Source organism: Misgurnus anguillicaudatus, chromosome 11 (assembly GCF_027580225.2).
Source record: "Misgurnus anguillicaudatus chromosome 11, ASM2758022v2, whole genome shotgun sequence".
Lineage (NCBI taxonomy): Eukaryota > Metazoa > Chordata > Actinopteri > Cypriniformes > Cobitidae > Misgurnus > Misgurnus anguillicaudatus.
The window spans coordinates 3,604,580-3,629,917 of NC_073347.2; the positions used below are offsets into that span (position 1 = coordinate 3,604,580).

At 37.9% G+C, this 25,338-nt stretch overlaps 2 protein-coding genes across 6 annotated transcripts; both read left to right on the forward strand.

Moving 5' to 3' along the window:
- The first annotated feature begins 917 nt into the window (after positions 1-917).
- On the forward strand, positions 918-7,408 carry LOC129415602 (uncharacterized). The gene is made up of 8 exons (XM_073873629.1): positions 918-1,937; positions 2,346-5,470; positions 5,632-5,729; positions 5,917-5,967; positions 6,079-6,460; positions 6,546-6,722; positions 7,041-7,170; positions 7,282-7,408. Exons 2-8 carry the CDS (start codon positions 3,061-3,063, stop codon positions 7,301-7,303), a joined length of 3,270 nt encoding a protein of 1,089 aa, XP_073729730.1. The 5' UTR covers positions 918-1,937; positions 2,346-3,060; the 3' UTR covers positions 7,304-7,408.
- A 12,801-nt stretch (positions 7,409-20,209) lies between these two features.
- Positions 20,210-23,879, forward strand: LOC129416425 (THAP domain-containing protein 6-like). Of its 5 annotated transcripts, XM_073872841.1 has the most exons (8): positions 20,654-20,820; positions 20,914-21,658; positions 21,768-21,871; positions 22,114-22,306; positions 22,453-22,542; positions 22,653-22,914; positions 23,025-23,455; positions 23,560-23,879. In XM_073872841.1, exons 3-7 carry the CDS (start codon positions 21,792-21,794, stop codon positions 23,234-23,236), a joined length of 837 nt encoding a protein of 278 aa, XP_073728942.1. In that variant the 5' UTR covers positions 20,654-20,820; positions 20,914-21,658; positions 21,768-21,791; the 3' UTR covers positions 23,237-23,455; positions 23,560-23,879. The 5 variants fall into 5 exon arrangements, with proteins under 5 accessions (XP_073728940.1, XP_073728941.1, XP_073728942.1 ...); XM_073872839.1 differs by lacking the exons at positions 20,654-20,820; positions 20,914-21,658 and adding an exon at positions 20,210-20,390; XM_073872840.1 differs by lacking the exons at positions 20,654-20,820; positions 20,914-21,658 and adding an exon at positions 20,276-20,326.
- Positions 23,880-25,338: the final 1,459 nt, after the last annotated feature.

Consider the following 25,338-nt stretch of genomic DNA (forward strand, 5'->3'; position numbering starts at 1 on the left):
GATGTTGAAAATATGGATCTGCCGAATGCTGTGCCGAACTTTGACTATGTCCCTGATTTCGGACTTTCGTCACAAGTCGGGCGCGCTGCCGGTTTAAATCCATTTGAAGGAGGAGAGGAGGAGGAGGAGATGGTGGATGTTTATCCAACACATGAGGCGAAACGCCAAAAAGGTAAGATGCGAGTTAAAGCAAAAAGTCTGAATTTCATGCTGATAAGTTTACATAAAGTTATTGTGTTGTTAATGCACGTATACATGTAGACACACCAGGTGGTGCTCGTGTACTTGATATTTCACCCGCCGTTTTTCTTGACGGGCAGAATACGCAAACAAATTTTAACTCCATTAATTTAACAAAAAGCGACCAAAATTAATAAAACATCCTCACAATTTAAGATAAGAATTACGCCGTATGAGGTCTTGTTTTTTAATATCCCTCACGATAATTAACTATGGTTTTTATGTGGTAAAAGTGTAGTAACCATGTTTATTGGTGTATTGAGTACTATTAGCAAAGCCATGGTTATTTTGTGGTAACAATGGTTTTAATAAAGTACCGTTAACCATGTTTTGTTGGATGTAAATGTTTCACTTTCATAAGGGATGTATAACATAAATAGTTAGCCGTGCACACTGTTGTTATCCAGACTGTTTTGTTCATTTACTGAAGCCAATGTTGTGTACTATTTTTATTTTTGCTTGCTTGTTTTCTCATGATCACAACTTAATTTCTCGTTATCTCGGGTTAACAAAAGTTGTATTTTTTGTGATGTGATGAAAGCTCTTGGGTTCTTAATATGTATGTACATGAACGGGTTGTATTGTTTGAAGACAGCAGAGGTATATTTTGGTAAATTAGGGGATGAACAAATTAGGTTTTACTTAGATCAGGGATTCGTTTAAGATGAAATCGATTCGTCACTATGTAGTTGACAATTTGATAGTGGTGAATTTAGGGACCGTCTCTAAAGTTACTCTTTAATATACACGTTTCTACTTTATACAGCATTTAAATGGAATAACTTTTAGTCAACAAACAGTCACAAACCCAACTGTGTTCATATGGTTGTCGGCTATTATGTACACTTTTACTTATATAGTTATTAATATAATTGTTAATTACTATTAAAGATAGAATCGTGTACATTATTACTTTGAAGATGGTCCCTAAATTCACACACATTATGGGGTGGTTTCCCGGGAAGAGATATCTTAAACCAGGACTAGGCCTTAATTTATTTAGAAAATATAACTAGTTTTAACAAACATGCGTTACTAAAAACATTACTTGTGTGCATTTTGAGGCAAAACAAAGGGCACTGATGTATTTTAAGATATGTCAGTGCAAGTTCCTTTCAGTTTGGACAGCTCTTATTTATATATCTTATACGTTTTTATGTAATTATTAGCTACACGTATGCATCAGCAGTTCACTTTAAAATACACTAAATATTATGGACAGGAAATTACATTATGACATTTGGATTGTCAGGATAACAACTTTTTGTTATCTCGAGATCCCCAGAAAATAAAGTCATGATCACGAGAAAACAAGCAAGCAAAAATAATATTAATGCATGTTCTCTGTCGGCTTCAATACAATTTAGACAAAAAGAAAAATTATAATTTCAAATGAAGGCATTACTTTATTGAATTATTTTGTACAGTTGAATAAATAATAGATTAAAATAAGTGACAAGTTTTAGACACATATTGATCACTTCAGTTAAAGCATTCATTTCATAACATTATTTATTGAATTGCAGTGTTGGGATGGAGATGTGATGATGGTGGAATGGATTTTGTCCTACCAAGTGCGGTCCCTGACATTGTCCCGAACAACGGACATTTGTTAGACAGACGCGCCGGGAGTTCACATCCACGAGGAGGAGTAAAGGAGTTTACTCCTGCATTTGAGGAGGCGAACAGCCCCACAGGTCAGATGGAAATTTTGTGTTCCTGACAATCTTTAAATCTGTACCATGTTTCTTCCTCAATAGTTTTGTTGGCCCTTGCAGATACTGATATCTTATTACATTAAAGTCAGTAAAATAAAGCATCTTACAATAAGAAATTAAGTTTAGACCATTTTTCTAGTGTGTTTTAAACTCTTATTTTAACAGCATTATTAATGCAATAATCATTGCTGTATTTTTAGGAATTTGTTATAAAGAATTAGATACTCAATTACATATACATATTTAATCAAATAGTATCTGGGTGGACAGTTTGTTAAATGTGTTTATTAAGTATTATTACTGACCACGGTTCTTTGTCATTCTCTTTTGTCATAATGAATTTTCTAATAGTTTATCATTTGTTTTTGTTTTTCTTTTTTGGTGTAGAAAAATGCGAGAATAAATTATTGAAATCATTAAAGAAGGGATGGAATATTGTAAGGCGCCCATTCCTTCATAATGATAAAGTGGAAACACTGATTCCTTCAGAGGTTTGTTACATCATTACATTTACTACAACTATCTGTCCATTTATAGACATGTTTCCATCCAGGTTTTGTTATCGACCAAGTGAATATGCGTAAAAAAGGTTTTCTATTCAAATGGTGCTAAAATGGTGTCCGTGGTGATATCACGAAGGATGAAAGCGACATTAGTTTTGGTGTATCACAAAAAATCTGATCTTGAGCAAATTATCTACCTAATTTCTCTAATGCTCTTAAAATAAAAGCTTAGTCAGGTCGAGTCTGATGTTTGTGGTCTCGGTAATTTAAAATAAATGTGCTTTCACCAAAGGGACCCGATTATGAGGAGAAAAAATGTAATATTTAGGAGAATAAACATGAATCATTTTATGGATAAGTGATTGACATTTCAGCACTTCATGAAGTAAGTTCAGTGCAGCTTGTGTACCCTCTGTGTATATGGAGGATCGACTCTGCAAATCAAAACAGAAAGTCTCAGGCTGCAATAAGAGCGCCTATTGTTTGCTGTTATGTCCTTCAGAGGTTGCGGGTGATGAAGATCTATCATGTGACATCACATTTATTGCGTTAAAGCTATTTTTTATATATATGTATTTTGAGGTATTGACATTGCATTTATGCGCTTAAGCATTTTTTTGCTAAAAAGCCTTGGATGGAAACATTTATCTGTCTGTCTGTCCATCTGTCTGACCCACCTCTGGTCTTCTCCACAGCTTAATGCAGATTCAGATGATCCTAATGTAAAGGATGATGCTGGTCTGGCGAGCTCTGAATTAAACAATAAGATCAAACCGGAAAAACAACGAATGGCATTCTTTGACTGTCTCTGGAGGGGCAAGGTGGAGTCAGTGCCGACTCCCCTGCTTAAAGCGGATCCAGCTATCCCTGATGTTAGGGAAGTTGTTGATCTTGCATCACAGTCAAAGACCTACGTTGGTCCGAAGAAGCAGAAAGAAAAGGCTTCAAAGAGCCGCAAATCTAACCTCCAGGGAGAAAAAGTGACTGTTGTGCCAACTCAACAGCCCAAGGCTATTTCAGATATTCCTGTTGGCATGGATGTTCCTGCTCTGGCCGGCCCCCAATCAAAACCAAAGATTCGTCCGGATAAATGCATGACATTGACGCAACGCTTCTTTGGATGCTTCCGGAGGGGCAAAGTGGAGTCGATGCCGACTTCACAGATTGAGGCCGATCCAGCTATCCCTGATGCCAGGGAAGTTGTTGATCTGGCAGATTCTCAATCGAAGAGTGTTGGCTTAAAGCAACAAAAACAAAAGGCTTCAAAGAGCCGCTCATTTCACAACCCTTGGAGTAAAAAAGGGAAGAGTAAAGTGAAAAAAGATGCCAATCCAGCTATTCCTGATGCCATGGATGATGTGGATCTGGCCAGTTTTGGTGGCATCGCTGCAGCCAATGCCAGGCTACTGAAGTTAGGTGCCATTCCAGAGAATATTGGGTTAAAAGGTGGTGGAAATCCTGACCCAAATAAAGCAAAAAATCCTGGGTCAAAAGATGTTGGAAATCCTGAGGCAAAAGGTTGTAAAAATCCCAGGCCAAAAGCTCTTAAAGCTCTTGAAAATCCCAGACGTTTTTGGGGTCCTAACCCAGGTAGATTTATAATTCCCACACCAAAAGCTTTGGAAAATACTAGACGTTTTTGGGATCCTTACCCAGCTAGATTTAAAACTCGCAGACGAAAAGTTGTTGGAAAACCCGCAATAGGTTGGATTCGTAACCCAACTAAATTTAAAATTACCCCACCAGAAGCTTTTGAAAATCCCAGAGATTCCTCGCCAGAAGATGATAAGGTTGTCAGGCCAAAAGCTTTTGAAAATCCCCGACGTTTTTGGATTCCTAAACCAAGTAGATTTAAAATTCCCACACCAAAAGCTTTTGAAAATCCCAGAGATCCCTCGCCAGAAGATGATAAAGTTGTCAGGCCAAAAGTTATGAATGTTGTTCAACAAGCTTTTAAACCGCCAAGTGAGAAGAAACGAGCTAATCGCTCAGTACCAAGAGGTCCCACACCAAAAGCTTTTGAAAATCCCAGAGATCCCTCGCCAGAAGATGATAAAGTTGTCAGGCCAAAAGTTATGAATGTTGTTCAACAAGCTTTTAAACCCCCAAGCGAGAAGAAACGAGCTAATCGCTCAGTGCCAAGAGGTCCCACACCAAAAGCTTTTGAAAATCCCAGAGATCCCTCGCCAGAAGATGATAAAGTTGTCAGGCCAAAAGTTATGAATGTTGTTCAACAAGCTTTTAAACCGCCAAGCGAGAAGAAACGAGCTAATCGCTCAGTGCCAAGAGGTCCCACACCAAAAGCTTTTGAAAATCCCAGAGATCCCTCGCCAGAAGATGATAAAGTTGTCAGGCCAAAAGTTATGAATGTTGTTCAACAAGCTTTTAAACCGCCAAGCGAGAAGAAACGAGCTAATCGCTCAGTACCAAGAGGTCCCACACCAGAAGCTTTTGAAAATCCCAGAGATTCCTCGCCAGAAGATGATAATGTTGTCAGGCCAAAAGGTATGAATGTTGTTCAACAAGCTTTTAAACCGCCAAGTGAGAAGAAACGAGCTAATCGCTCAGTACCAAGAGGTCCCACACCAAAAGCTTTTGAAAATCCCAGAGATCCCTCGCCAGAAGATGATAAAGTTGTCAGGCCAAAAGTTATGAATGTTGTTCCACAAGCTTTTAAACCCCCAAGCGAGAAGAAACGAGCTAATCGCTCAGTGCCAAGAGGTCCCACACCAGAAGCTTTTGAAAATCCCAGAGATTCCTCGCCAGAAGATGATAAAGTTGTCAGGCCAAAAGTTATGAATGTTGTTCAACAAGCTTTTAAACCGCCAAGTGAGAAGAAACGAGCTAATCGCTCAGTACCAAGAGGTCCCACACCAAAAGCTTTTGAAAATCCCAGAGATCCCTCGCCAGAAGATGATAAAGTTGTCAGGCCAAAAGTTATAAATGTTGTTCAACAAGCTTTTGAACCGCCAAGCAAGAAGAAACGAGCTAATCGCTCAGTGCTTAGAGGTGAGTGTACTGACTTCATTACTCCTACTTTGCAACAATAAGTGAAATGGTTTCTTCATCATATTCTTCTGTACCTGGAAATGTATGCTGTACCTTTCATCTGTGAGTATATGAGTGTTAACATGTACTGTCACCTCATCATTTTTCTGTGTGTTTTTCAGAGCCTTTTGATTCTATATATCAACTCTTGTATGAAGTGCTTGGGCAAGGGTGCGGTGGCAGAGTGTACAAAGGGATCCGTATATCGGATAACACTCCGGTAATGCACTCGTATTTATATCAAACACAATGTTTGCTGAAATTTGTATGTTCACTTGATCTAAACCATGTTTTAAAGTTTGTAGATTCTTAAACCTTAAAGTTATGTGTGCAGTGTCAGGTGAGCCGCTTTAGTCAGCTCAAGAGAAATTAACTTTTTTGTTTTTTTGTTGTTTTTCTCTTTACAGGTTGCCATCAAGCAAATAGACAAACGAAAGTATGAAAGGACTCTTCAGATTGTAAGTTGTCATAAAATTCGATGAATTGAACTAAACAGAAAATAGAGATTACGCACCAATACAAGATATTTGTTTCATCTAATTGTAATTTGTTGACCATTTTTTGTCCAGCCTGGATACCCCAAACCACTTATTACAGAAGTGGCGCTGATGCTTAAGTTAAGAGATGCGCCCTCATGCCCCAATGTCATACAGATGTATGACTGGTACGACACTAAACACTTTTACACGCTCGTGTTGGAGTACCCACTGCACAGCGAATCCTTGTGGGATTTTGTTACAAATCATAGAGGACTTAGTGAAAATACAGCAAGACATCTCATGCGTCAGGCGGTACTGGCAGTGAAACACTGTCTGGATAATGGAGTTTTTCACACCGACCTCCATGCCAGTAACTTCTTGGTGCAGCAATCAACAATGAGCCTGAAGTTAATTGACTTTGGGGCTGGACATTATCTGACGCATGAGGCATATAAGACCTCCGACTTTGTAGGTGAGCTGAATTTTTTTAATATAGCGGAGTATTGAAACCTGTTGTTTCTTTTACAAAATGACTCAACACGATGTTTTGTGTACAGGAGCTCCATGTTGCACCCCGCCTGAGATCAAAACAGCTAAGAAATTCCACGCCGTGCCAGCAAACGTCTGGGCCTTAGGTACTGTGCTGTACTTCATGGTGCTTGGATCTTTGCCCTGTCTTTTAAACGACTTTAATTCCGGGTGTCTGAAGACAAATGAGAAGGATTTATCAAAGGGTGAGTGAAAATGACTGATCAACATGCACACACAAAGTATCTGATCAAATCCACAATTAATATTATCAGATGACACGGTCTGTCTGGTAAAATGTTAGACTTTATTGGGTTTAGCTAAACAGTCATTTAGTGGCTCGCCGATGTATTACATCACTGTGCCATCATCTTAACCTGAGGTACTGTCTGTCTGTGACCAGGGGCCCTTTAGATGATAGACAGACAACAAAAATGACAACAAAAGCGTCTCTTTATGCCATGATCATTATTGTCATTTGTGTGTCATGATGACTAACCAGCTCTCTCCTAAATCTTGTACAGAAATCTGTGATCTGTTAAGTTGGTGCCTGGCCCTGAATCCAAGTGATCGTCCGACGCTCAAGCAGATCTTAGATCATGACTGGTTTAAAACTAAGTCTGACAAAGAAGAGCTACTCGTGTACAAAATCAGGTAACAGACCTTTTCAAGTAGGAAACTGCATTTTGCAGATTACATGCTTTTTATTTTGCGTAGTTAGTTGTGTAGAAAGATTGTTTTAAATGTACATTTTCATCACTACAGGGCAATATCCACACAAAAATGAAAAGGATGAAGCTGAATGACTGAAGGAGAGGGGAAATGATTGGAGATACTGTTTTCATCATCCTGAGACGTATGGAGTTTGAAGGAGGTATGAATGAATGCTTTTTTTAACTATAATCGCATAATCTCGTGCATAATCAAAGTTTACTGTTAAGGGAGTGTCTTGCGTGTATTTTGTGAACGTGAGCGTCTCTTTTATCATAAATGGTTTTGACGCGTGTGCAGCAGGCACTTATTTTGACAAAACACGTGATGCACATGGATCACATGACGCAACAAACAAATATTTTTAAAACGCAAGCAACACACAACACTTATTTTGATTTAGCGCCCCTCGGATGAGCAGTCACGAGCCGCCACTGATATTGTGGCTTTAAGGTTCTAGATATACTATAAATATGATGACTAAAAATTAAATGTTGACATTTTCTTTCTTTCTCATCTTCAGGTTGTATTTCAGACTTCATGAACACAGACCGCTGGCTGAACGTCTGATGCAGATCCTGTCTCATCCTTGAACACATTAAAAAAAAATCAATTCTTAATGTTTTTATTTTTCAAAGTTGTAAAATAAAGTATCTAATATATAGTAAGTTCTCTATAGAATCAGCGATGTCTGGCTCTCTCTCGGGTTTTTTTTCTCCTAGGAGTTTAGGGAGTCAGGTTTATGAATGTAAAGCTGCTTTGAAATAATTAAAAAATTGTGAAAAGTGCTACAGTATATAAATAAAATTGAATTGAATATGGAAGACTTTTCTTTAGCAGATGTTTTCATTTGCTTTTTTAACTTTATTATTTGATCAAACTGATTAACTTGGTTACTTATGTACATGTTTTTCATATGCAATATCAAACCCTTGACCTTGGTATAAAATACTGGGAGTTAAAATAGTAAATTCAATCAGACACAATGTTAAACCTGATGCTGTTTTAACCCAAATAAATAAGTACACTTGACCTAAACCTTAGTGGAAACAACAATCGCGGATCGTTCTCTTCCATGAAGGCCGATGTAAACATCTAAGAATATATGAACATTTATCAGATTTATTACTTTTGTGGACTACAAATGCAAGTTAATGTCATGCCGGGATTGCCTGGCGAAGATAATTTACAAACATGAGTCCGGATGGATTATGACTTGCGCACAATTTTTAAACAAAGGTATGTTGTCCCGTTTAGATTTAGCATGTTCATTCTATATGCACTGTCAGCTATGATGAAGTGTAATGATTCATTGCGCCGCCAACCACGGTCCTGCGACGTCAGATATGTTGTCTATTTTTTACAAAATAGAGTAACGCGAGTAACGAACTCCTTTATATTTCAGTAATTGTAATTGCATTACTTGATTTAAAAAAATACTTTGTTACATGCTCGTTACTGCTAAAAGTAGTGGAATTACAGTAACGCGTTTCTCCCATCACTGGTGCACGCGTCAATGCGACTGCTTCGTCGCTTTTACAAACGTAAATTGGGTGTCTACATTGCAAATAGATCCGTTTTTGCCGCGGTTGTCTTAAGGATTGCACTAGTTAACTGCTAAAATTTAAACTTGAGATTTACAGCGGGGCACAAAAGGTTTGCACTGGGGCACGTGCCCCAGTAAAAGGGGTCTAGCGACGCCCCTGCCACCAAGGTTTCTATGTGCTGCAACATTTACTATACATTTTACATCATTCTTTTTACAGAATACAATATCAGACTAGAAATAAAAAAAAATCTGTAGTGCTAGTTATCATATTTATCCACATTTTCATCATTATCACTCTTATCATTGTATACCAGTGTCTGTATGCTTGGCATGGGGAGGGCCTGACAAAAGTGAGGGTTGTCTGCAGGAACAAAGTCTGATACATGTGGGTGAAACATCACAATGGCTTGATGCAGTTTTCTTTCCAGCTGTTGGAGGTGTTGAATGAGAGCAGCTTTTGCACCAGGCTGCTCAGTGTCTTTGATGTTACAGCGCAGATCTTAGAGGCCTGCTGCTGATGGGATGTTCAGTTACACACTTCTCATTTCTTGGTAAAGCATGCGCCTTTAGACTCCTCGAACATCATCTTCTTCAATCTAGAAGACAAAAGAAAACAAAATGCTGTTATGTTATGTTACCAGGTGGTTTCTAATATGATTTGCAGGTAGTTAGTTTGTCAGATGGTTACTAGAGTGACTGCTGTGTGGTTACTAGAGTAAAATAATTTTACTTACAGTGTCATCAAAGCAGAAGTAGACATGCCAAGAGGGATCACATGATTCCTGAAAATCAATTGTCGCAGGTAAGAAGCTCATCTGCGGTGACCATTGAATGCTGTTGTATTCTTTTTTTGCCTGTCTCAGTCTATTGTTGGAGCTGGCTACCTGCTTGGAGAGTCTAATGGCAATGCCCTGCCCATCTGAAGCAAAGCTAGGAAACAAGCATGCAGAAAAATGAATGTATTAGTTTGTATTATAGTCCTTTTTAAGTTCAAACCTAATGTCATATTGTATCTACTTATCCACTTATAGCACTATACCTGGATATATTCTTCTCAGGTGGAGGACGACTGCTCTCTCCCTTGATTCAGTTCTAGCCTTGCAGTTGGACTCTGAGCTCACGGTCCACATCTTTAAGGGTACACTGGAAGTTTGAATCAGACTCTTGCCATCTTCTCCCAATACGGTATTTTTTCCTCAATGAGTCCTCAACTCTACAATGGTCAGCAAATAATTAAGCAATATCGCTCGAGTAGGAGTGTGATATAGCTCTATATCATCACAGCTGTGATTAGGCCAGAGGCAATCACAGCCGTGATGATATAGAGCTATATCACACGACTCCGAGAGCGATATTGCTTTTATACAACAGTTCGACGGCACACGTTTGAAAAACGAAAACTAGAAAACAACAACGGAGTTATTTTAAAAGCCTCTTTGTTTGAGAACTACTTCTTCCACCACGGATTTGAGGGCGGCCAGAATGACAGGTAAAACTTTCGGCTGCTTTGAAGCTCATACAACTCAATGGACGGAAAAGCCGTTACTTTATATTAGGGGAGACCGGGGCTGGTTGTCTCACGGGTTGGTTGTCACACTGCTTATTCCAGACATACTACATGGCACTGTGGTACAATTTTGATATCAATTTGTTAGCCTTTAATAGCTTACTCATTTGCACTGGAAATTTTGCTGAGCAGACAGAAAACAATGATGTTAGGAGACAATTTTTTATTTTTATGGGTCAGAGTAAATTTTCATGTTGGTGTTGTTTTTGTGTTGAGATCTTGTAGGATATTAGTCATTCAAAAACAAAACATTCATTAAAAAGCTAAAAGTAGTAGCTTTATTTTGAGTCATCTTTTAGCGATCAATTTAAAGCCGTGTAGCAGCTAGCTTATCATGTTTGTCAAGAAGTCAGTTGGGGATGTTGTCACATAGCTTGCGGGGTTGGTTGTCACATAAGAATATTGGACATCTAGACCTTTTAAGACTGTTTGTCTGATTGTTTGTTTGTTTTTGTTTGTTGTTAAAATAAAATAAATAAATCATTAATTAAAGAGGTTTTAACACTAAAAGTTATTTAATTTTATTTCTAAACACAGTAGACAACAGGCTTTATGCCCAGCTGCACTAGTACTTCCTGAACTTCAGCCAGCTCCTTGTTTCCTGTCTGCCATTATTGGACAAACTGATTAATCCAGGTGTGCCTGACCTCAGTAGTCACAACAACAATAATCAGACACACCTGGATTAATCAGTTTGTCCAATAATGGCAGACAGGAAACAAGGAGCTGGCTGAAGTTCATAGTGCAGCTGGGCATAAAGCCTATTCAAGTAACTGATCACCCACTTTAATCCCATTGTTTAAACATAAGGGGCATTAATAACAAGTATCATAGGGTTGGATTCATATTAAAACTTATTTGGAGTTTCTAGCTTAAAAAACTAAAAAGTTACACATTATCTTTTCAGATCCCAATTTATCACTGAAATCCTATTGAATCACTATAGGGACAACCAACCCCATACCCTGTGACAACCAACCCCGTGATGGGGTTGGTTGTCACATTGTGTCAGAGTGTCTTTGATGGTTAATTACTTTCTGTTACAATACATTCTAAAAGTAAAAAGTATACACATTTAAAGCCAAGACCCCAAGCTTTCATTTCATGTGGGAATTACTGCTGAAAGATTTTTTGAAGATGAGCAATTCATGCATGAGTAAAAATTGTGACAACCAACCCCGGTCTCCCCTACCGTTTCTTGGTCACAAAGTGTAGTTTTAAGATTAGTTCAGTCGAGAATGTATCTGTATTATATTTAAATCTGCAGTCGATTAGTAAAGATAGCGCCTGTTTGAACGTTTGCTTAGTGAGATTCGGTACGAATGAGAACCAAAGCATGAGCGGACGTCAGTGTTCACTCACCCCGCTGACCACCGCCCTCTCTGGGCTACATTTCTGAAAGGGATTCCCTGGCTCTCATGTTGGCCTTGTTTGTTTATGATCGTCAAAATGAGATCAAATCAGCAGTATTTGGTGTCATGATCAAAGTATTACTTGTTTTTTAATTCATATTTAGTGTCTTTTGTGTTGTTATTGTTTTGGCACGAGGTAAAAGTTAATAAAACTATGCTTGTGTAACGTTACTATTGCTTTCTCATTTATTCTTAACGCGATATGAGCACTCGATTATTATTATTAAACTTTGTTCTGGTCAGTACTATATAAAACGTTTTTTTATAAGTGTCAGAGATATGTTTTTGCATGCTGCTTATAAATATACCAGTGGCCATATCTCATAACATGTTTTAATAGTCACGTGACGTCACGATAAAGTAAATGATCAATGTCCACATTTAAAAGCTGCGGTGCTTACCTGCAGTTCCACGGTGTTTTCGCGTTCTGATAAGAAATATAGCACCAGAAAAAAACGAGTGTTTATATTCCTCTTTCCAAGTGTTAATCGTCCACACGATGTGACAAGACATTTCTCCCATTAACTTTATTAATAACTTCTGATTGGGGATTCACAGACTGATTTATGAGCTAGTAAACTAATGAGACACACGGAGAGTGATTCAAACAGCGCGTCTGTGTTTTTCCATTCAGAGATGAGCCTGTTTAATGGACCTCCATTCACTAGGTGGCGGAATAATACGAAAGGTGAAGCGGTTACAGTGCCGTTATCAGCACAATATTGTATAGCTCTTAGCCAATCAGATTCGAGAACCAGAAAGAACTGTTGTATAATTAGTATTAAACGTTATGTACACACTTGATCAGAGAACAGTAACAGACAGATTACTGCTTACTCTGTTTCACCCTTTTTGTGCGACTCACGAGTCCCATATCTACACATTACAAAAAGTACAGCACAAAAGTTCAGTAGCTAGCAAGCAGAAAGCATTACCGTGGTACACCTGACCAAATATATGTTACATATAAGGCCTTGGTGGTAATAGATTACTAATTACACCACATGAAGATTTGCAATGATGCTGCAATACTTACATTTATAACCACTGATGACAGTTTCCTTCAAAGCTATGCCATTAATATAATCACACGTTGAAGCACATCAGCAACACCGTTTTTCAATATTTACTACAGGGCTATTCAGATCTTACCCTGGAGGGCCAGAGCACTGCATAGTTAAGCTCCAACCCTGATCAAGCACACCTGAGCAAGCTAATCAAGGTCTTCATGATTACTAGAAAATCACAGGTGTTTAATGGTACATAAACTCATGTAGTGCTCCAGCCCTCCAGGGTAAGATGGGAATAGCCTTGTTTTACTATGTTCTTACCTCAACTTATACCTATCTTTTTTCAATGCGTGCACTTTTAGTCTTTGTACAGCGCCTTGTGAATGTATTAGCGTTTAGTCTAGCCCCGTTCATTCATATGGCTCCAAACAGAGATGAATTTAGAAGCCACCAAACACTTCCAGGTATTTACACGAGTAAGTATACTGGCACAAAATAAAACTCTTGTTTGGAGCCATAGGAATGAATGGGGCTAGGCTAAATGCCAACACATTCACGAAGTGCTTAACAAAGACTAAAAGTGCATGCATTGAATAAAGATAGGTATGCATTAATTCATCTAAGTTGAGCTAAGAACATAGTAAAATATTGAAAAACAGTGGTGTTTTCCTTTAAAGACGTCTGTAATTACCAAAGTCTTACCAGTGGCGTGTTTACCATTTTGGGGGCCCTAAGCAAAGTCCAAGAACCGGGCCCCCCATGCCCCAGCATTGCCCAAGGTTTTTCATTTGAATTGCACAAAAATAATATTCAGTATATAGAGTTAAGTGATATATATATATAAAGCGGATTTATTTTGTTTTACAATGCTTAAAATAACACTAAATTGTTACAGTTTGGTATGACAAAAATTCTTGGTTTAAAAAAATGTTTCACGCCCCTCTCAGATATATTTTTTGCTCGCAAATGTCTTACAGGATGTATTTCAAACAATGTAATTAATACTGCAACTTCAATGTCTGACATCTTACTAAAAAAACTAAATGAGGAAAAAGACGAAGCTTTAGATTATGATTCAGACTGATCTAACAAGCTGAACTAACAAACACCAGCAAACAACATTGTAAGTTGGTTATTGCTTGAATTTATGGATGGGAATCACATAACTCTCATGTTCATATTGTAAAACCAAACTTACTCTGAGATACAACAAGCATATAGACTAGACCACACCCGTCGCTATGGGCGGGCCATAGGGGGCCGGGCCCGCCTTCAAAGACGCCTGTGCCCCCCCCAGTATTTAAAAAATACTGTAATTTTAAATGATCATAGTTGCTAATTTTGTGTTGCATTAATGTTGCATTCTTTATAATTAAAACATTGAAAATATAAAAAACAATGGTGTGATTTTGTTTGATTGATGGGAATCTAGCTACACTGCAACAGCCTATCACGAGGCTACGTACGACACGTACGTGACGTAGCCTACGTCAGTGTAGCCTCTCAACAGTTACCGCACTTTTTTTAAACTGGATGAGTTTAGCTATACTGCTTTAAGATGGATATTATCCGCAAATGGTTAAAAAAGGAACAAGGACCTCACTCACAAGTTTAATTCCGAGTGGACACTTTATTAATGAGGAGGTTCTGCTCGGAGAAACGCCGCCTGCCGCTGTAGTGACAAGGGAGAGACGACAGCGCTGCCTCCACTCAAGTACAGTAGTCTGCGTGCGTGTGTGCGCACGTGTCTCATGGCAATGCATATCCCTCTGTTGACTGCTTTAAAATGCAATGTTTGAGAGATGCCTCTAGTGTTACATGTAATATGTTGTATAGATTTATGGATATTCATAAGATTGCTTCTATGTGTAATGTGGTGTAGGCTATCTGGTCATATTGCTGATGGTTATGTTTAACGTGATGATTACGTGCTGCGCGAATGGATTATATATTATTATAAGTATACGTACTGTAGGCTAATTATAAGTGTGCCCACCCATGCATTTCATATGCCCCCCTTAAGACTGAGGTCTGGCGACGGGTCTGGACTAGACAAACATTAAAGATGAGATTTGATGACAATAATGAGATACAGAATATGATTGATCTATTTTCGACATGATTAAAACCCCTGCGTGGTGTCTTTATCATGTTTATACCTGTACGAGCGTGGAACAAAAAATGCGTGTCGGTGTCACCAATCACAGGTGTGAAGCCCAAAGTCTTTAAAGTAAACTTGACCATAGAGTGAATGTTGTGCAGTTACGAGAGCAGAGAGAGTCGAGGGAGCGCTCATTCCAGCACTTGTGTGGCTGCATTTGTGAGCGCTGAGCAGAGGTGCGTTTTCCCGTAGAGTTTTGCTCATGAAGTAGCCTATATGTGCCCTCACAAGGATGCGCGCATATATTATTCTGCGTACAGACTCGCACATATCGTGCTCGTGCATGCTTCATCCGTACCTTAGATTTGGGTCTGAATAAACGTAACATACTTTCGCACACCTTGTGGCCAGTAGGGGGCCCCCCAAGCCCGTGGGGCCCCATGCAATTGCGTGGTTTGCGTGGTGGGTAAACACGCCACTGAGTCTTACATAAAAACATTAAACTCTTACTTGAACTTGTAGAACTGAATCAGTCTGATGATGTAGTCACTTTTCCATCTACAGACAGTGTCTGAAGAAAAGACGTCATTACTACCACTCTAATAAAGTCAGTAATTTCATGTTACTTCTGTTTCTTTGTTAATAGTATTCATGACATTCTTACAGTAGGCTACCCCCAAAAATGGGGAAGGAATGGATCTTCAAAGAACAAATTATATTTATATAAATTTTTGTATGCGCATTTATGAGGAATAAAAAGATTTACAGATGTGACAATTATGACATTTTCTTTGAAAATATCAAAGTATGGGGGAAAGAAAATGCTTAAAACTTTTAACAGACATTGCATGGGTATTTAAACCATGTTTGACATATAAGATACCAGTGTGATTAAAAACTTTACTTTTCTTGATAAGTTTAACATTTGCAAGGAATTGCTCATATACAAATCAGCTAGAGTGAAATAATGAAGAATCCACAATTTCCACAATTTTACCAATTTTAATTGTTTTTGAGTAAATACAAAAATATTACACTTACAGCTTCATTAATTTAATGAATCTGGGATGGATTACTACACTTTTATGAAAGTGCAAAAAACTAAATATTATTAATTTATTATAGCTTTTCAATGTAAATACTGTAACATTTTAGAAAAATATTAATTGCAAAACAGGAAAGTAATGCAGCAACTCATCAGTATCAGTTTAACCCTCAAGAGATCTTATAGGGACATTTTGTGCCGTTCTGATTTTTACTTTTAATTAAACCATCTTGACTGTGATGATTGAATAGAGAATGTCTGTGATGATTACCCAAAATTGGCAGAGGTTACTCATTGTTGACACATTTTTGGTTTCAGTTTTTCAAATTAGCTTAAAATGGCTAAAACACATGTGATCCTAAAGCCAAAAAATGTCCCATTGAAAACTATTATAATTACCATTTTGAACCCCCATTTATTTTAACATAAAGTAATGCATACCTTTATGTCAAGATATATTTTGAAGTACTGCTTTCAATTTTTGATTTTTATACTTGTCCACCAGGTGGGGCTACTTTTTACCATTTCATCCATGTATCAGATTTCAATTTTTTTCTGCATTGCTACTGAAAAGATAAGCATTTGATGTGAAAAATGGTGTGTGTGCAAAAAAAATTGTCTGAGAGGTAAGGGGGTATAAAATCAGCCCTGTTAAAAAATAACAATGCATCAAAATCCATGTTGCAATCTTTGATTTATCATAATATTAATCAAATGGTAGTTCAAAATTATTATTATTTTTCTGAAAATATTTAGTGTTTTGTTTTTTATGTTAAGAAAAATGGGTTAATGTAAACTAACTGGCATATAAAGGGTTAACATTAATATTTGATGTGTATGGTGCAGGCAGAAGTGTGCAGTTGTTTAAAGTGAAAAGAATATTGATGAATAATATTTTTACATTTAAGCAGATTTCATAAATGCCCAAGGAAATAAAACACAAGGAGCAAATAGTTAAATCCGTTAACCTTGAGTATCTATTAATTAAATAAAAAAACAAAGAAATGATTCAAATAATTTGTATTATAAGGTATTAAATATAGTTATGATCACAAACTGATACTGTATGCATCATGTGACATAGAAACATTGGCTGTCTAAAAGTAAAATCCTACCATGATAAGGAGAGAGATGCTCTTGAATTCTGCTGTAGTTTTCCATCAGTTCTCTGTCAGGATCTGATGAAGACACTAAAAATAAGAGGAAATGAAAATGTTTGAATCTTAAAACTCACACAAAAAATGTGCAAAATAACTTGGAGAAAATATCAAATGAAAGTTCATACTCTCTATTTTTAATAAACACATCACTTCTACATCATTTACATGCATATTAGTGTTAATAGTATACTGTAAAATAAAACACACTTTCTCTCGAGGTGCTCAAACCCCTTTTGATGTCCATGCATGTACACAGACTACACACGTCTGTTTGTTAGTATGTTGTAATTCAGGATGTTGTTCAAGAGTAACAGTACTTACAATTCATCATAAGAGCGCTCAGACTTCCAAGAAGAAATGAAACCGAGACAGACAAAACCAGCAGGAAAAGTTTAGCCCTATCAGACAGATTGACTCCATATGACCTGAAGATAGAAAACAAATGACTTTATGATTTTAGTGATATTTTATTAAATATCTATATGATGATATAACAGCACTTATGTTAAAATTGAATTAGAAATTATGCAAAACCACATGTGTTAAACATTTTAAGGCAGGTAAAATTTGTTGTTGTTAAATTTATTTAAAAACCCGCCGTTTTTAGGAAAAACTAAACAAAAACCCTAATGCTAAAATGTACAGATGACATTATTTCAGTAAATGAGCATCTGTATCTTTTTTTTTTTTTTTAGCTGGGGTTTCCCCTCTTATCGAACAATATAGCCTACAGTATACAGTTATCTATTAGGGGAGAGTGGGGTAAAGTGAGACATTTTTTACATTTGCTCCCCTCTAAGCGAGCTAAAATGATATATCAGTCAAATTTACACATTTCCCATTAATTCAGGATGTTTCCTTGCTATGGAAATTACCAGAATGTATTCAGGACAAAGAGCAGTGAAAATATGATTGTTTTAAAAAAAGTGGTCTTGTGTCTCACTTTACCCCAGCTTAGGGGTAAACTGAGACAGACCAGAAAAATCAAGGGGGTAAAGTGAACCAGCTCGGGGTAAACTGATCCACTTACTTTTTCCACTCTGAAACTACCATAACAGCACATATTGTAACAGATAAAATCCTGACGGCTAGCTTGACAACCACACATTCCAGAACTAATGTTGGACTAGTAAAAGAATCAAGGGTATTGGTCAATTAAGAACATTATTTTTCTAAACACTTGAAAGTACAGTAACTCTGAACCAAAATCAAATACAACATAATATAATTCAAAAGTTATATTTTTTGGCCAGTTTTTGCCTTTATTTAACAGTGAGTTTTGGAGAGGACAGGAAAGGATAGGGAGGAGAGAAGGGTATTGGATCGGCAAATGACCACGAGCCGGGAATCGAACTCGGGTCCCAGAAAGTGTGAAAGCACCACATGTCGGAGCGCTGCCCACTATACATCATTGGCTCCGACAATTCAATTTTTTTTTATTAACATTCAAATGACATATAGAACCAGTTAGATTAGAACGCAGTCTGGGGGTCAGAACAAAGGACCCTTATAGCCAGCTAGTGTCTGTGGGTCAGCGCAAAAGACAATCAGAACCATCTATCAATATTTCTATCCCTTGCAGCTGCTCTTACTGTGGGTTCACACCAGATGTGAGTTCAACGATTTGTGCAAGTAGATTACATTCAAAGTTAATGCAAAGACACGATTAGACGCATCCTCGCCTGGGGCGATGCGAATGACGCCATATGAGCGGAGCATTTGCCGCAAAAACACGCACTATTCACCTCAAACATGTCTTCGCCCAAGTTGAAAATATTTATCACGAGCGAAAAATTTGCATGACACAATGTTAAATCCTGTGAGTAATCTAGAGTGAGTAATGCTACGTACACACCAAATGTGGGGCATCGCGTTACTTGATCTAGATTACTCGCAGGATTTAACATTGTGTAATGCGAATTTTTCGCTCGTGATAAATATTTTCAAATTGGGCGAAGACGTGTTTGCGGCGAATAGCGCGTGTCTGATCGCGTCTTTGCATTGACTTATATATGTAATCTACTTGAGCAAATTGTTGAACTTGTGTCTGGTGTGAACCCACAGTACCATGATGCCTCGCGTTTGGTGTGTACGTAGCATTAGAGACTTCTTTCCTTCCTTGACCGAAGCGGCTGCACTCTCCATCTCCTCAAGGGGTGTTTTTCCCCAGGCTGTCTTCCTGGTGTATTGACTAGGCATAATGGTTTTTTGCAATGTTTATAACATTAAAAATAAAACATATGTAATGTAATATTACATTAAAATATGTTTTAGACTAAACTGAACTTGTGCCTCATGTCTCACTTTACCCCACAGCATTTGTCTCACTTTACCCCACCGCCACATTTTGGAAAAAAACTTTCTCTCTTGGAAATTCAGGCTAATCTTCAGCTAGCATCAACACAAGGTTTTATATGTTGTTAGTTCATAAACATGTGTGATATAAGTTTTTCTACCTGAATCAATTTGCTTTGGCACAACAGCTGATTAAGTTGACAGCAAGAAAATTTAATTTTACAAGCAAAAAATATATTTTTGTGAAAAAAAACATGCTAACCACATCAGCATGAGGTCCTGTCCTTCATGGCCAAGGGGAAATTTGAGGGGCTTAAAAACATAATAGTCATAGGACCACAAATGTGTTCCGTTGCCTAGATACAGGGGGTGTCTCACTTTACCCGATGTCTCACTTTACCCCACTCTCCCCTATAGACTATTCCTATTATGTATTGCATTGCGTCATATATACCTTAAATATCCCTACAAATCACCTGCTACTGGAAGATAAACATACAAGCAGAACATTTTTATTCTTGGATCATTTTTTTAAATAAAAATAATTGCTCATTTTGACTCATCTTGCCAGCACGGGTTACACATGATAACAGTGTATTTTATACTTTATACCGTAAATGCAAAAACACTACCTTTAATTTAATAAGATTTAAATGTACAATACAGAGAAATGTGCAAAGATCCTCAATATAAGACCGTCATAGTTATCACTCAAATGTAATAAATAATTTTTCACAGATTAACTTTTTCTTGTATTCACAAGATGCATCTTTTTAAGTAAAATCAGCAACATTTATCATAGAGATAGAAAATGACGACTTTCGAATACTTGCAGCTCAATGCAGGCATAGATATGTATAAAGGCTAGATGGCTCAAGGCGGAGTCAGCTGTGTCGTCACTTGGCGGCCATCTTAGGTCAGTGCTGCCATAGTGCTGCTCCCTGCTGCTGTGGACGGAAGGTGAGTGACATACGCCAACTAAAATGCTCGTAACTTGCTGAATTCTTGACGGATTTACAAACGGGTTGGTGTATTACAAACCTTATTAACGTGGCTATGATTTGTGCTGATGCCGATGTTTAAATTGTAGCTCCACGTTTTGAGAAACGCTTAACATTGCAGCGTAGCTGTGTGTTTCATGGCTGCCCTTGTTGTGTCGAACTCAGTTCCCCCTATGTTTCCTGTAGCTGACGCTGAGATGTCAGTAAAAGCATAATACATTTATGTGATTTGTATTTATTATATATTCTATGTAAGAATTGGGTCATTGTATTTGGATTGTGTAATTTGTGTAAATTGATCATGTTTAACTTGTTGTTGTGCCGGAAGACGTGTTCACGTGACCTCTCCTTATTTAACCCGGACGCGTTAGCGTTCAGTATGGATTAAGAATGATTGCACACATACGTGAATAAGTTGAACTGAATTCTACTGCTGGTTATCAGGCGCACACGGTAATGAACTGTTTATGTATCTATTGTATTTTAAGGATTTAGTGTGTTTGTTGTGGTGTTATTTGTAAAACTGTTGTTGTTTGTTTGTCTTAGTTTTCACGGTGTTCCAACAACAAATAAACTTGGATATTGGACATCAGTATGAGACGTGGAGTCAGTGAATTTAAGCTATAGCCAGTGGATAGTTACATTTCCCTTTAGTGTAGTGCTTTTATAACGTTTTCATCACGTTACATTTAGAAAGATTAAATATTTGAATTGGTTATACTAAAAAGGCATAATATAATGTATTTTATAATACAATTTATAAAATATTTCATACATTTAACAGTTTTCTATTAGGGTATTTCTTTTAAAATATAGCCTGTCTTTTTCTCTTTTTTTTTTTACTTTACTGGTTGTTTTAAAAATGTAATGTTTGCATTCATAATTAAATAAATATTATACATATAATATGATTCATACTGTAAAAATAATTGACTTACCATTAAGAACAATACAGATACATTACAGAAATGCACACACATACATCTCAGTAGCCATTAAAACTTTAAATATATAAATAATAAAACCTATAACGTGATAAAAACGCCATAAAAACACTACACTGAAGGGAAAAATAGGGGGAACAGACTTCGACACAACACCCTCTACTCTAAAGTGATACCACACAGTCGACATTTTCAATTATTAACAGGTTTCCTGAGACCAGTTTCTTGACAACCTAATCTTTTGTCTAAATGTCATTTTGTGGATGTGGTTGTATTTATTTGCTGGCTAGCAGTGAAGAGGCCGTAAGTGAGTCACCAAGCAATTGTAAATTGGTGGGAGAGGCAGGGTTAGTCTTTCGTTTCAACATAGCTTTGAGTTACACATGATTTCCAAGTGGTTTGGTTTCTTAAAAACATCTTTACATTTGGATTACTTTGTTGGTTTTTTGTTTACAGAACTTCTGATTACGCTTGTGGAAAATGCCTGATTTTTGTGCTGCCTACGGCTGCAACAACGAACGGAGCCTCCAAACCAGAACGCGTGGGATCACCTTTCACAAGTAAGAAAACAAAATATTATGACTATTATTAGGATACTTAGTAATACAAGTTCTGCTAGGAATAGTGTAACTGACACAACATTACAAGATTGGCTACATATATAGGCATACATGCAGTACATAGAATCATAATGATAATATATTTTATACTGTATTTTAGTCCATACCCTCAATGTTGAAGGAAATAAAGGTGCAAGGTTAACAATCATTTATATCTGACTACTATTTCTCCCATTTGTAAGGTTTCCCAAATGTAGCGAGCGCCGGAGACAGTGGGAGCGTGCACTGAGAAGGGAAGGTTTTGTGGCTAATGACAGAACACTGCTCTGCAGTGAACACTTCAGAAATGAAGATTTCGACAGGACAGGACAGACTATCAGACTCAAAGCTGGAGCTGTTCCATCTGTCTTCAACTTCCCTGCTCATCTTCAGAGGGTACGTGTATAATTGGCCAACTAGATTACAAGGTGTTAAAGATGGATGCATCGATATTTAAATGTGATTTAATGTTACACTTTCTGCAAGTTTAGCAATACATAAAGTGTATTACAGATCAATTGAATATTTAACTATTTTTTCAGCCGGTAGCACCAAGAAGCACAAACGCTTCAAGAAAAGCAGGAGAAAACCAGCCCATGTACCCCGAGAAGGATCAACCTCCACCTGATGTTGTGAGTATTTGTACACATGAGGAATGTCACTAACAAATACACTAACTCTAATTAACTTCATTATATATATATATATATATATATATATAATTTTTTTTTTTTTTTCAAAGCCACAGCCATCCACTAGAGAGGGGCAAAGGAGTCGGAAGAGGAAGGCCCCTGACCACCAATATGCAATGCCTTCCTCTCCAAAGGCTCTTAAGGCCAAACTTGATGCAGCCATGGCCACAGTGCGTAAAATGTGGCGGGAAAAGAGCAATGCCTTGGCAAGGGTAAGGAGGGCCAGGAAGAACATGAAGGCTCTTCTGGAGGAGCTGAAAGCTAAGAACCTCATCAATGAAGAGCTGAATGACAAGCTGGAATGCTACTCAGGTAAAATAAATAATGACTTTAAATGTTTTGTCTTTTTTATGTTCTTTGTTAGACATAAAAATTACTATCAAAGGAGACTTACTAAATCACTTTTTCTAATTACATTTCAGATCTTCCGGTTCACCTCCTGTCAAGACAGGGTGCAGAGTACACCCAGGCCCAGAGAGACTTTGCGCTCACTCTCCACCTGCATGGTCCTAAGGCGTATCACTACCTGAGAGACGACCTGAAAATTCACCTTCCACATCCCAGTTCCTTGAAAAGGTATTCTTCGTCTCTAATTTCAACTACAGTAACAACTTCAGCTACAAAAGCAATGTGACAGCACAGGATGACACAGAGTCCCTACCAGCTGATCAGTCTGCTGTTCAGTCCTACCGCATGGACACATCTACCAACCTGTCGGCTGTAGAAATGTCCTCTGCAGAAGGAGAAGATCTCCCTTCCCCGTTTGCAGACATTCCTGCCCTTGTACAAGACCACAGCTGTCTTCCCAAGAAGTTTGATGGTCTTGTGGAAAATGTGCTTGTGTACATTTCAGGTAGAGTTAGACTTTATAGTAGATTTAGCCTATAACTAATTCATTTCCCCATGCTTATTAATTAAAAAAAGTCATAATGTGAATCTGTCCACCATTGATTTCAGGATTTGTGGTGCGACACACACTAAAAAAGCTTTCCTGTGATGTCTGCCGGGCAAGCCTGTTGATGGATGCTGAATCTGCCAGTAAGGACCAGAGCTACCATCTGCTGACGCTGAAAAACAATGGAGGGCTTGTCATCCCATCAGCAGGCACAGTGAAGGTCGTCAGGGCAGCAGAGTGGGTTGTTCGGCAGGCAGTAGCAGATTCCAGGAGATCGCAACCCATCAAACTGCTGGAGGTCCTCTACATGGTGAGGAAGAGGATAGGTGGAGAGGATGTGTTTTTGCTCGGGGAGCACATCACTGACACGCGATATGGCATTGACAGTAGGGCTGTCACTTTTCGTTCGAAAATCGATTGCACAATCGATCGGACCAACCAAAAAACGTTTCGAAAACGAAAATAGGCAATCGATTTTAACCAAATATGTACACTATTAATTTTAAAAGAATTAAACGGTTAAAATATAGATGTAACAAAACTCACAAACAAGCAGAAAAAGAAAATAAAGAATTCCGAAAGTGCAGTAGGTGTGCGAAAGCTAGACAGAAAATACCCAGCAATTTTACGCACCTATAGTTTCACGCTTTCAATCGCTGCATCTAGTGTTTTGCAAAGAAAATGGAGGACAACGTCAATAAACCTGTGCAACACGAGACAACGTCGAAATTGTGACCTTACAGGAGATGATGAGTTATGACATGGAGCCACCCTTGCGAGCTGACAGCGACCCGCTTTTGAGATGGAAGATTGGCAGTACGAAATACGCAGCTGGCAACGAAGTACCCGAGTTTCCCTGGGACATCAGAGCGGTCGGAGTGCGTCTTCTCAACAGATGGACATATATAGTGAATGAAAAGCGCTCTGCTCTTGACCCCTAAAATGTTGATCGACTTGTTTTCCTGACCAATAATTTGTAATGGCCCTAGTCTTTTTGCGCATTTCATTATGCCTGCCTAGTGCCGCCTAAGTGTCGGTTACGTTTAATAAAAAAATACACAGCATGTTCTCGTCTTCAAGTAAGTCTATTTAAAGTTTCATTTTTGAACAGTTGTTTGAAATGCATCGAATCATTATTTAAAATAATTTTTTAATTGCCTAAATCATAAAAGCAGCCGGTTGAACCTGCAGTAATGTTTTTCATTTATGGCAGCAGTCCACTCTGCATATTTTTTTAGAGAATGTTGCACTACTGTTGCTGTTTTTTATTCTGCACGAAACTTAATGACAATGAATAAGAAATATTGCTGACGTGTGCGTTTCAGGCGCTCTCTTTACATTTGTCTGTTATTTGGCGTTAAATGGAAACGTCTTTTTTAGACATGGAAAATCGATTTTACAATCGATTCAATGAACACTTGTATATTAAAAATCGAAAATGATTTTTTCACAAAAGTGACAGCCCTAATTGACAGTCACCACCATACACTCTTGACCCTGGTTGTGTCCCTCTTCTTCAAGCTAAGGCTGCACCACATTGCGAAAATGTCAACGCTTAGCTTGCAGAAAGACAGTGTGAGACAGAAGCTCACAAAAACTGTCCTTTTCAAAGGGCAGTAGCGCAAACTATTTGTGCACTTAAAGAATGGGTTTTCAACTGGTGGTCTGTTTAGTTTGCTACTCTTCTTTGATGTTTGCATGTGAATGAGTGGTGTATGAGTGTGTGGGTGAATGGGTGAATGTGGGGCTTTGTAAAGCGCTTTGGGCACCAAGACGGTGTAGAAAAGCGCTATGTAAGTTCAGACCATTTAAGAGAGAGGAGGAGAGGGAGGGAGCTGTAT